At 47.0% G+C, this 12786-nt stretch overlaps 1 protein-coding gene across 1 annotated transcript; it reads right to left on the bottom strand.

Annotated features, from left to right (window-relative positions):
- Positions 1-1611: 1611 nt before the first annotated feature.
- tent5ba (terminal nucleotidyltransferase 5ba) lies at positions 1612-7041 on the bottom strand. The gene is made up of 2 exons (XM_053888165.1): positions 6763-7041; positions 1612-3358 (listed from the first exon to the last, which is right to left on the bottom strand). Exons 1-2 carry the CDS (start codon positions 6916-6918, stop codon positions 2330-2332), a joined length of 1185 nt encoding a protein of 394 aa, XP_053744140.1. The 5' UTR covers positions 6919-7041; the 3' UTR covers positions 1612-2329.
- Positions 7042-12786: the final 5745 nt, after the last annotated feature.

The raw sequence follows: 12786 nt of genomic DNA, 5'->3' as shown, positions 1-12786 counted from the left end.
CTTAGACTCCACTGTTTTCATCTGAACTTCAACAGTGACCTTGTCAACCGTGTCTGGCTTGTTTAGGTCCTCAACTGCATCACTTTGCCATCGATCACGAGTTAACATGGTTTCAGTGTTTTAATTTAAAGCAACAATGTTTAATTTAAACCAGTCACCTACTAACCTGCTCGCGCTAGAATGCTCCACTCCTATTGGCTGGCGACAATGACGCATGATTGCTCGATGGCGTAAATGATGCATTTGGAGTTTTTGTCCAAACGTGATTATTTCACCATTTTTCTTTTTCTGTGGCCACTCCAGTTCTGCCCACAGAGAAGTGCTCTGTTGTGGTTGTGTTCAAACACTTCAATAAAGTACCTGAAGAGTTCGGCATACAAAGAGAACAAGGAGAAGAAAAACACTTGGGGCCAAAGCAAACTCGTCTGGTGACGGATATACCAGTGGTTTGACGTCCACCTGCGTCATAGAAGCAGTTCAATCGGTTAATGTTTCACCATTTCTCATCATAAATCAGTGAGAATGTTTTAAACATCCATTTGTCGTACATGCACTCATCTGGAAGAGCATTTTAATTCAGAGTATCTCCACATCTCTGACTAGTTTCTAATGTTTTGGCTGTGATTTCTGTAAACACACGATGGCATGTGTTAGATCTCTGCTAATCCCGTCTGTCAACGGACGGATGAATGAGTGGTTGTGACTCCAGGAGAAGGTAAACATATTTTTCCATAGGACCAGGAGTCGGACAAAATGATCCAGACAGTCGGTCAAGCAAACAGGGTTGGGGTTTCCAGCGATAAGTAACATGGGTGGGAGAACAGGACCGGCTTTTGTGAACGAGCTTTGGTGTCACACAGAGAGAAGCCATTGTGCTTGAGAAAAGCCCCCTTATGGTTCACGTCCTCAGACTGAAATGGATCCGGAGACCCAGTTTTGCAAAGGCAAGCTGGTCCAGTCGGCAGTGCGTCCACGGAGCGTCTGGCTGGAAACAGCTCCAGTGATTATCTAGCAGCGTGTGACAGAAAACACAACTTTCTTGTTGACACAGCCATCTGAGGTGATAGTGAAGGGGAGGGTTGGTGCAAACACTCGGTATCAAACTTGACCCACTTCTTGGCGGAACCTGAACCAGACCTGCCACGGAGCTTGAGTAGGTACCCGTCCAGTGGAGAGTCTCCTATTGCTATTACGACCACCTGTTTGACACTGGCGGAGTCATGGGTGCATCTTCTACGGTTCAATATTCCCAAACCATTTCCAACAATAACATGCTTCACTGTCAAGGTGACTCCCCCTCCCCATCCCATTTGGACTTGGGGCAGTTTTGAGTTTCAACTGGAGATTTCTGCGAGTTCCACACACATTACATTTTCCCCTTCCCTGACTGACGTATTACTGAACGAGCTTCAAAATTCCTACATTTGTTTTCAGTTAAAGAAGTGGAAGCTAAAAAGCTACATACAATGACAAAGGACTCCAAAATGTAGTGTCCCTAACTCTTAAAATAAGATTTTAAGAGTCGGAAATTCTGACAAAATGGTGCAGTGAGTCATTTTCTGTTACGCAACCTAATAGTAGAAACACTTTGTTTAAATATTCCAGTTGAATTTTACCCAAATAGCCTGATGTTTCCCCCACTCACAATGCTAAGCTAACATCTTTAGCTCGTGTCAAACATGGTGAGTCACAACCTGTTGTTTTGTAAGGTGTTTGAACTAAAATAATGAGCAATATTTACTCTTTGCCAAGTGTATTGACTAAACAGTACAACTAAACATCCTGTGTTAGCCTCATTTTTTTAAATAAAACAAGTTGATAAAAACAAGCCATGATAAAAAATAAACACATTTTAGCCCCTGAAAAAACAAAAAACAAATCAGGCACTGATTCTATTGAGTTTTCCAAATGTTTAATCTCACAGAAATGCTTATTCTCCTGAACAGGAAAAAAAACGTGATCTAGAAAAACACTTGACAGATATTTTAAGAACTTTTCAAAAGGCACTTGGAATCAACAATCAATTCCCTTTTTTTCTGAGCAACAAGGAAAAAAAAAAAAATCTTTGGTCCGGTATGTTGTTAGGAAAACAAAGCTAGAGTATAAGAAAAAGAAAAACCAGCTTAACATTGATCCTAAAAATGTAATTCCTAACATACACACGTTTATAAAGCTTCATTTTTATAAACTTAAATAAGACATTATTCGCTACATCTCAGAAATGACCAGCAATCATTCAGATGTTTGTGTTGGCTCATCAGAAGTACAGCAGTACTGGATTGTTTTAGTCACATTTGGCAAGTTTGTGTTCTTCTGCCGCCGCCACGCTTCAACTGCAGGGCAGCCACGTCTGGTAGGAGCTGGCGCACGGCGAGAGCTGCGGCGGCTGCACGTGAGCGATGTAGTAGTTACTGAAGTTGATGTCCTGCACGTACGGCGCCGGCTGATAGTAGCAGGTGACGTTGGTCACGGTGGGAATGGCGTTCTGCTCAGCCAGCACCTTCAGCGCCAGCATGGAGATGAGGCTGAGCGTCTGGCGCCGCTCGTGGCCCATCAGACAGACGGTGCTCTCGTTCACCACGTGGTGCAGAGTCATCAGGCACTCGTAGCGCTTGTGCTCCATCCCGGCAAAGTGGTTCTGGAGGTAGGCCTCCAGCTTCCTCTGCTGCTCTCCAATGTCCGGAAAGTCGATGAAGAAGCGCGAGCACATGTAGCGCTGCATCTGCTTCATGTCCGCCTCGGACGAGGGCCGGAACCCTCGCACCAGCAAGTGGCAATACTTGAGTAATCCGCCTCCTCTGATCTCCTCCGGGTTTCGTGTGGCAATAGTCCTCTGACACAAGTGTTGCATGGCTTCGCTGAAGTCCCCGTACACGCTCTCGCCAACCACGGTGGGGTGGAAGCTCTCGGACATGGGCGTCTCCGAGCAGCGGTCGAACAGGAGCAGAGAGTCCAGGCAGATCTGGAACGAGTCCACGCTGAATTCAAACTGCCGTCGCAGCGAGTCCACGAATTTTAGCTCCACGTTCTTGCCAGTGTTGTTGGACAGCGAGATGAGGCTCCAGCGGTCCACGTCGTTGCACACTTTCACCAGTTTCTGAACGTAGGCCTCCTTCAGAGTCAGTGCCGAGATGCGATCCTTGGCTACGCCAGGAGGCAGGAAGTCCAGCAGGCAGTCCAGCACCACGTCCTTCACCAGACGGAAGGCCTGGTCGTCCTTCAGGGACACGCCGAAGATCAGATCCAGGTCCTTGTAGCCCAGACCGGTGTCCTGATGGAGCACGTGGCTGGCCGCGGAACCGTTGAGCCTCACGTCCTTCACACACACGCCTCTCTCCTCCAGCCTCTCTCGCACCACCTGGGGGGGACAGACACAGAAAGTCCAGATTTACTCAGTGAGAACGAGTCAAGTCTTTGACCTGGATCATACAGACAGCCACACTGAGCCTGGTATGCGTGTCGTGCTGGGAAGGTTTGAAATGAGCTTCTTTACAGAGCACTGTTGACAGAATTAGCATAGCATCTTCAGCATTTTATTTCTGCTTCAAATGTTCATTACTTTTTAACAAATCCAAAATAAAATATTGCAGACACTGCATGTTTGTATGTATTCAGGTATGACTGAATCCAAGTTAATGATGAAGGTTTGAAACATGAATGCTAACGCCTGACTCGCAGAAAGCTAGCAGTGAGCGCATCAGTTTATTTTGAGTCCTTCACAAAACCGACTGTACTACAAACTTACAAGTGTTTTTAGTATAAAATAACTGACTAGACCTGAAGTCCAGCCTGTCGTCAGCAGGTCTGGAATAAAGAGCAGCAGAAGTGTGCAGCGGTGGAGCCAGGTGGCAGCACTGTAGCTAGGAGACGGGAGGGCGCCGCGCCGCACACGGCGGCTGGCATCTGTCCCGCTGCCTCCGTCTCCGCTCCCCTGACCTTTCAGACACAGCTCTCCTCACAGGAGAGGGATGATCCACAGCTGGATCGCTCACCGACTGCAGCTACACAAACCTTTCCTTCTCTAAATATTTGAAAGTGATGCTATCCTTCCCCTGGAGAGTTTCGATGTCAACGATAAGACGCATCAACAAACGGCTGATTTGTTTGCTGATGAACTGCTGCAGGGTGGAAGACAGCGGAGCAGCAGACTAGTTTGAGCGGCACACTGACAACCCCGGAGCAGCTGCCTGGTACTGACCCGTCAGATTAGCGTCTGTTAACGCTCTCTTCCATGGTGCTCAGATAACAATCAAGCTCTATTTATACACCAGACGGACGCAGCTCGCACAGCCTCAAGGCCACACAGCAGGCGCAACAGGCTGGAGGCCTCCTCAATATTAAACCTTCAATCCGCATGTTCAGATAATCTGTTCCAGATTAGCCACCGACCACACAGACCGCAGACCTACACAGCTTCATGCACTGCAACAATATTGGTCTTGCATCTCCCTCCAAAGGCCTCAAATGAATGACTACAAGACTAATAATTGTCAGAGTTTGAATCCAATGTCATTTCATAATTTACCTTAAACAAGTGTTTCAACTCAGAAGTCTGTAGTTGAAATCCTCGACCTGCTGACCATTTCAGCCGTATCCCTCCAAGATCCTTCTTTTTTTTTTTTTTTTTTTTTTAAACAAACGTTTTTCCTGACCCTTCTTCTGACTTCAGGGCTCATAAAGCGGGATCCAGGTCTCCAGCTCTGAGTTATGAAGCCGTTAAGGGCAGGCGCTGAACTTGAGATTCATGATGCTGCTACAGAGGTTTGCAGGCTGTTTATCCTCGGTGGGGGCAAAGGTCCCCCACTGTCATTCCTCCACTGATGGATACCAGAAGGCCCTTACACAATCACAACGCTCCGTGAAAAGTCGCGCAGAGATTAGCTGGTGATCAGCGGCGTGTGATAAATCTACCCAGCAGATGGAAGGTCTCTCTTTGGCAAAATAAAATTACACGGCTTTCCACAAGTCCAGGGAAAACACAAGCGTCCCCACATTTGGGGCGCAAACCTACATTTAAGCTTCCTGCGCGCTCAATGGCGCATTCATCTTTCCACAACCACAAGCATGAGCTCCAGGCTTCTGAAGCTTGTTGAGCTCATCTTGGAGATGTCAGTGTGGGAATGAAATGGAAAGAAAGACAGGCGCGCAGCGTGAATCCGAGGAGCTCGGAGGCGGCCTGGAAGGCCGGCGCTTTTCTGGGTCCACAGGGGACGCGGCGGAGCCTCAGCGGAGGCATGTGTCCGCCTCATTTTAAGATGAGCCTGAGGAGCAGTAAAGTCTGGATCCCCCACGGGTTTTCCATCAGGCCTGACTGACGGAGCAGCAGGAAAATGCAGCCCAGGACAGAGCCAAACAATCATGTGCACGCCATGACAGAAGCAACGAATGAGCGCGTGTGTTATGGGAACACAAATGAGGACGAATCACAGCTGAGCGAGCAGGAAACTCTTCATATACCTCAGAAAACACATGTCAGATTAACACTCACAGGCTCCATAAACAAAGCCATTTCGGTCTCCTGAGCAAGCAGATGTCTCTGTGAAAGGCTGGAGGGTTGTACGTTCATGGCACTCGGTCGGTAGCTTCAGCGCTGAGGTGGAACCGCTGCTTCACAAGCACTACGTCATTGAGCTTAGCATAGCTTTACTGGTCCCACAGCAAAAGGTGTCTGATTTACAACAGTCACTGCTGTGAGGTTTGATCTGAAGTCTGTTACAGTACATGCAGCTACAGTACTCCTCAGACAGTAATGGTACCATCTATCAAGCTACTCGTAGAATTCCGTTTCTACTTCCACACTCAAACTTCGACCAAAAGTAAAATTCTTGCCCAAAATAATTATTATAAACATACTCGATACCAGTAGTATTATTACTACTCTAAGATAGGTTACAGTACTCGATAGATAATTGTACTTTTATTCAGTTTATGCTTTGAATATAGAACTATATAAAATTCTCCGAAATACTGCCCCATTTTACAAACCATTTTGTAACTTAAATACCAAGTAGTGTTCTGCCATTCAAGTGTTTCATTGGAATAGTGCTGACTCAGCCCGCACCAAGTTTCAGTGGTAGTTGGTGGTTAAAATACTTGAGTGAAAAGGCAGCAGGTGTAGCTCAACTTTCAGCAGGTTATGGTTGGTGCTACTCGCTTCTGCGGTGGTCACGTGTCAGTGGTTCCTCATTATGAGACTCTGTCTCGCGGACAGAAGCTCATTAAATAAACACATCTACAAGGACTAGTTCATACTTTAACTGAGCCGGTGTCTCCCACTGGTTTCTATCACTCTTGGTTTGGTGTCAGAGCGCTCTCTCCATCCGCTGGTGTTGGGGACTTCAGAGGCGTCTGCTTGGTCGCTTCCACTTCAGCTGTCTTGACCACGACAACTAACCGAGTGTGCAACATATGTTTATTGAAAAAATGAAGAATACAAAGAAATTTTTAAAAAGCCCGAGCAAAAAAAAAAAAAGTTTTTTGGGTCTTTTCATTTAAAAAAAAAGTAACAATTAAACAGCTTATCATTATCATTAAAATAAACACATTTTCGATCACCTGTAAAAGTCTCGTTTGATTCAGCTAAAAAAAATGATTACATCATTTGAAGTCACACCAGTGTGTTACTTTTGTGCAAATGAAGTGATTTATTTCATTTTAATCATGAACCTCCAAGTCATTTCCCCGGCAGCTGAACGACAAACTGAATGAAACAAATGACCTGCTCATTGCGAGTCAAGTCTGGTAAGGAAGCGGCGCTCCTACCTGCACTATCTGCCGGGGTCTCACGGACAGGGTGGGGAAGTTTCCTCGGCCGTGAATGGGAACAGCCTCCCCCAGGATCGAGTCCAGGCGCTGCACCTGGTCCCAAGACAAGACGCAGAACCTCCGGCTGTGATCCGACGCGTCCCCGCGAGACATGTTCACTGAGCGACGCTCCGACAACTGCGGCAGACTTTTGGCCTCACAACTTCCCCCGAACTCCTCCGAGTATTCCTGCAGTGGAGCACTAGCCGGTTCCGCCCGCGTGGGTTCCGATGGGTCGGTCGGAGAAAGAGCGCTTGCGAAGGAAGAGCCGGCGAGTTTAAAAGGTCCTCATTAGCATACGAGCTGTGATTGGCCGACACGTTTGGTCGCTGAGGATGACCGGCAACACCCCGTGTGACGTCACGGCCGACAGGAGTTCCTTACAAAAGAGTCGAACATTCCTTTCTTGAGCAACTTAACAACTTTCCCGCGGCGTGTCTTTGCACTGCTGTACTTGTGGGGACCTTCTGTCGGACCCCACTAATTTAAAATTTGAGGATCACGTTTCCATAACTGAGTCAATATAGTTGAGTTTCAGTTTGGTTTCGGTGACGGTGAACCATGTGTTTGGATGGTTAGAGTTGGGGGGAGAGGCTGGGGAAAGGGTGATGGCCAGGAGAGGTGTGTGTGTGTGTGTGTTGGAGCTCCTCTCCGGCAGTGTTTGCTGAACGTGCAGGATGTTTGCCGGCTCCTTTGTTTCCTACAACGCCCAGGCTGTGCACCTCAGAAGATGCTCTGTGGAAGCCAGCTCACATCTGTCCACATCTGTGGCGTCCAGCTGGCCAACACCTGAGCAGCACCACGGCAGCTCAGACAGAAACATCGGGACTCTTCCAGCTCGGACCTCTTTTGGTTCTGTGTTGCCTCCCTCCAGATCCAATAAACCAACCTCGGTTCCCCCAGCACCAGGAGGGGATCCTGAAGAGGCTCCAGCTCAACAGCCAGGAGAGAAAGCTGCATTTGTTTTCTGCTGTTGCTGATCCCTGATCATTTTGAAACGCTTTTAAAAGCGCTGTGATCAGGCGTCTCATTCTCCTCAGACATTAAGTCCAGAGCAGCGATGGAGAGTGATGTGTTTGTCTGCGTTTTCTCCAGCACGTGCTCCAGACTCTCACCTGGAGGAGACGCTGCTGAGGAGCGGGGAGGTTGTGTCCCGGCTGCCTGCTTTATGAAACACACCGATAGATAACACTCCACTGCTGTTCAGCAGGTCACACTGATCTGACCCTCATTTCAGTGTTTGCAGTTCAGAGAGCGTCTTTATCTGATCTGGAGCTGATACTGGGGAATTCCGCTGGCCTGGACAGAATTCCCATCGACTCCGCATTCCCTGGTTGAAGTGGGAATCACAGCTCATTCCGAAATTGGATTTTCACACTGAACACTGGAAGACAATCTATTTCAAAGTGAATTAAATCGGAATGAATCATTTGACATAGACATTACCCCACTAGCTAAAACAGGTTCCTTTAATATTCAATCAAAAGTACAAACAGCAGCATTATGGAGCAACACTTTTAGCATGATCTACTGCAATATTTTAGGAGCATTTTTAAACATGTTTGGCAAATATAGTTGGCTAAACAGAGACAAGGTCTTTTGCACTTCTTGGCAATACCTTAACTATATACTTTGCAGCACAACAAACACATTGAACTGTTAGAATCGCAAATATTTTAGCAAAACTATGAGCAAAACTCGAGGCAACATTTCCAGGATGATATGAAACTAATGCTGCATCAGGTAACATCAGGAAGTCGCAGCTGGGACTGAGGTTACAGCCGCGTGTGTTCATGTTAGCGAAGTCGAAAACTAAGTGAAGGCTTTTCTCATGCCTGCCTCTTCAGACACACTGCGTTTGCCACTGGAAAACCCAGGCGTACTTCGCTCAGCCACCCTCCCGAGGAAGCCATCTTGGATAGTGACTAAGTGTGAAATGCTCCAAAAGCATAGCAACATTTCTTAAAACATCACAAACACATTTAGCTAAACTGCAATATTAGCTACACTGTTGGCAAAAACATTATTAAAACATGCTGGCAGCACTTTTTGCAAAAGTCTCTAAGCTTCAGGAAACCGTCTGCAACTACGGTTAGCATCCCCTTTAGCACATTTAGCTAACTCTTTATAATGCCCATTACATTTGGTAAACATTTTAACAACTCTCTCACCAGTACGTTCAGCAGCAGCTCCATTAGCAAACTTTTAGCAACATTTGAAACAACGCTTTGCCAAAACAATGAACACTTTTAGCATAATGCAAAACAACATAATGTTCTCATTTCATGGGCTTTTTTTTTTTTACAGTTTTAGCAAATATTTAATGAATATTTAGCGATACAGGGAGTTTTTGGCAATATATTTTGCCGCACAACCAAAAAAAAGAATAAATTAGCATTGCTTTTAGCGCTCATAGCCCAATCTTTAGGATCCTGTTTTCCATCACAATTGGAAAATAGTTTAGCAACTCAAGAGATATATCTTTTAGCAGCACCGTTAGCAAAACTTTAACAATAATTTAGCGCCATGTGGAATATTGTCAGGCTTTTAATCACAGATTTAGCAACAATAGCAACAATTTTCACATAACTCGACACAGTTTGAAATGAACTTGATAATCAGAATATCTGGAAACTATTTCACCCACAATGAGAACAATCTTAGCCACAGAATTGGCTAAGATTTTAGCCATAACATGAGTACTGTTGCCTGAAAGCAACCTTTAACCCAGCAGTGTAGCAACAGATCCGGGGATCCCTAAAGCAGCACCACTAACTCTGGGTGTCGCCTTCGCTGCCGAGGGTTTTTTCCACTTGTCTCTAAACATCAGGCAGCTGAAGAGTAGCGACGAGTTCTTCGCGTAATTCCGCTCATTGTTGGGCCGTCGTTGCATCATCAGGGAGCGGCAACTGTGAACAAGCGTTTGAGATAATTGATGACTGGTTTGAAAGGACATATTTTCTCTTCAGTCTTTAGGAAAAACTCGATAATCACAAGCTTGACTGGACAGACTGTGCTTGGTGTAACATCATCCAGTGGAGGCAGAAGGAACCAGTCCGTTCAGAGTGTCAGACAATAGCAGACGTTACTCACAAAGGCCCACGTCAGGATTAGCAGCGCTGCTATTTACCTGCTTTTCAAAGCCCGGTTTCCTCTTTTGTTGTCGTGTAGTCGACATGTAGTCTTTGTTGAATCGCCGTAAACTATCATATCAGCTGAGAGATCAGGTGCGTTGACGTGAGAGGGAGCTTCATGGCTGTTTGTTGACTGGTTTCTTCTGAAGTCTGGATGTGGAGGTGAAACTTGTTGAAATCTTGTGGGAGAGGGAGGAAGTTTGGGGCGACAGTGTGACACCCGCAGAAGAGCCCTCCTGCGCATGGTCAGGAGGGCTCTTCTGCGGGCTCCAGGGTGAGCAGCAGCAGGGTCCCATGTGAGGAACGCTCAGGAAGAGGTTCCCTCAGCTGCCGGCCTGTGGTCAGGAGCAGGATTCCTGGGAATGAAACCAGATCTGGCTGCTAAATAGGGGTCCCCTGGCACTTGCCGAGTGAAAGGAGCTGCTTCTTTTCTGTCTTTGAACCAGCAACTGTCACACCAGAGGGGGAGTCGTGTGTACCACGGCCTTTTTTGGACGCCGCTGTTGGCGCTCCAGGAAGTGCGGACGTGCCACCCTGACAAGTGACAAGTATTTCGCTGCTGTAAAGGGACGCTGAGAGATTGTTGCTGAGAGATGTGCCGACAACAAAAGCTGCCAAGTGAAGCGAGCTGTTGTTCCTGCTCCTTTGAGAAGATGATTTCCTTCAGCAGCTGGAGCGGGTCGGCTCATTACGTAACCTGATTTAAGTTTTCCAGGTTTAAACAGTCCAGACTCACAGTTGTACGCTCCTCCCACTTTCAATCCTCCTCTCCGCCCGGCGTCGCTCACGTATCGGCAACTGACCTGCACCTTTGCCGACTGTCGCCTGCCTCCTTGTGTGGAGTCCCCCTCCTCAGTTTGTCAACAGCACCTGAGTGTGACTCACCAGCAGAGACGCAAGTCACCAGGCTGTTGTTCTTGTTTATGCTGTTTGTTTGATCACAACAGAACCATCGATGAGAATGTTCCAGTTTCGACTCTTTGTGGTGCCAAGTGGCCCTCAGGGACTCGGGTTTCTGTTTACTCTCAACCGTTCACATGTTCCTGCTCATGTGTGTTCGTCCATCCCACACACCCTGATTCACAGGGATGATTTGGGAGAGAAGCGAGCCTTACGTAACCCTCGCCGCCCCACACTCACCAGCGTTTGTTTGTGACATGATGCTCCTGGAAAAACAGTCCACTCACTTCACGCAAACAAACGCTCACATTTTGTAATACCTTAAAGTCCTGTCAAACACTTGCTCTCTCAACACCGTCCCTTAGTCGCACTTGGATTACACACCTTCACAGTTATGTTTGGGCCTTTTTTTAAATACAATTTGAATTATTAATGTCTTTGCTTTTAGTCTGTCATTCAATGCATCATTCATTTCAAACTGTTCTTGTTTGTCTAATATAGTGTTGCTATTTCATTTAATAGAATATTTCTTTGTATTTCAAGGCAGTTATTTTACGGCACCCAGCTCTACTCTACTCCAGCTCTACTCTACTCCAGCTCTACTAAATCTCTACTCTACACCAGCTCTACTCCAGCTCTACTCTACTCCAGCTCTACTAAAGCTCTACTCTACTCCAGCTCTACTCTACTCCAGCTCTACTAAAGCTCTACTCTACTCCAGCTCTACTCTACTCCAGCTCTACTAAAGCTCTACTCTACTCCAGCTCTACTCTACTCCAGCTCTACTCTACTCCAGCTCTACTAAAGCTCTACTCTACTCCAGCTCTACTCTACTCCAGCTCTACTAAATCTCTACTCTACACCAGCTCTACTCCAGCTCTACTCTACTCCAGCTCTACTCTACTCCAGCTCTACTCTGCTCTACTCTACTCCAGCTCTACTCCAGCGCTACTCTACTCCAGCTCTACTCTACTCCAGCTCTACTAAAGCTCTACTCTACTCCAGCTCTACTCTACTCCAGCTCTACTCCAGCTCTACTCTACTCCAGCTCTACTAAAGCTCTACTCTACTCCAGCTCTACTAAAGCTCTACTCTACTCCAGCTCTACTAAAGCTCTACTCTACTCCAGCTCTACTCTACTCCAGCTCTACTCTACTCCAGCTCTACTCTACTCCAGCTCTACTAAAGCTCTACTCTACTCCAGCTCTACTCTACTCCAGCTCTACTCCAGCTCTACTCTACTCCAGCTCTACTAAAGCTCTACTCTACTCCAGCTCTACTCTACTCCAGCTCTACTAAAGCTCTACTCTACTCCAGCTCTACTCTACTCCAGCTCTACTAAAGCTCTACTCTACTCCAGCTCTACTCTACTCCAGCTCTACTAAATCTCTACTCTACACCAGCTCTACTCCAGCTCTACTCTGCTCTACTCTACTCCAGCTCTACTCTACTCCAGCTCTACTCTACTCCAGCTCTACTCTGCTCTACTCTACTCCAGCTCTACTAAAGCTCTACTCTACTCCAGCTCTACTCTACTCCAGCTCTACTCTACTCTGCTCTACTCTACTCCAGCTCTACTCTGCTCTACTCTACTCCAGCTCTACTAAAGCTCTACTCTACTCCAGCTCTACTCTACTCCAGCTCTACTCAGGCGGAGCTGCTTCTGCAGCCTGTTCCCTTCATCACCATGTTTGTGCACAACTCCACTCTCTGACTGGACTTAAGTCGCTCTGCTCTCACCAGTCAAGTGGCAGGTGAGTGCGGCGCCAGCCGCTTGCCTAACTCCTCCTCCCAGGTTCATCACAAAAGCCCAGAGGGCCACGGCCATGAATCCATCACAAGGCGTGATGTAATTTCAGACACGCAGCAGCTGCCGCTATTTTCGTGAGTTACATATGCAGCTAAAAATAGCCATGGCAGGCCTGACATGTTCCCAGACGGGGGCCGC

This window comes from Synchiropus splendidus, chromosome 15, assembly GCF_027744825.2.
Source record: "Synchiropus splendidus isolate RoL2022-P1 chromosome 15, RoL_Sspl_1.0, whole genome shotgun sequence".
NCBI classification, from domain to species: Eukaryota; Metazoa; Chordata; class Actinopteri; order Syngnathiformes; family Callionymidae; genus Synchiropus; species Synchiropus splendidus.
This window is presented reverse-complemented; position numbering and strand designations above follow the sequence as displayed.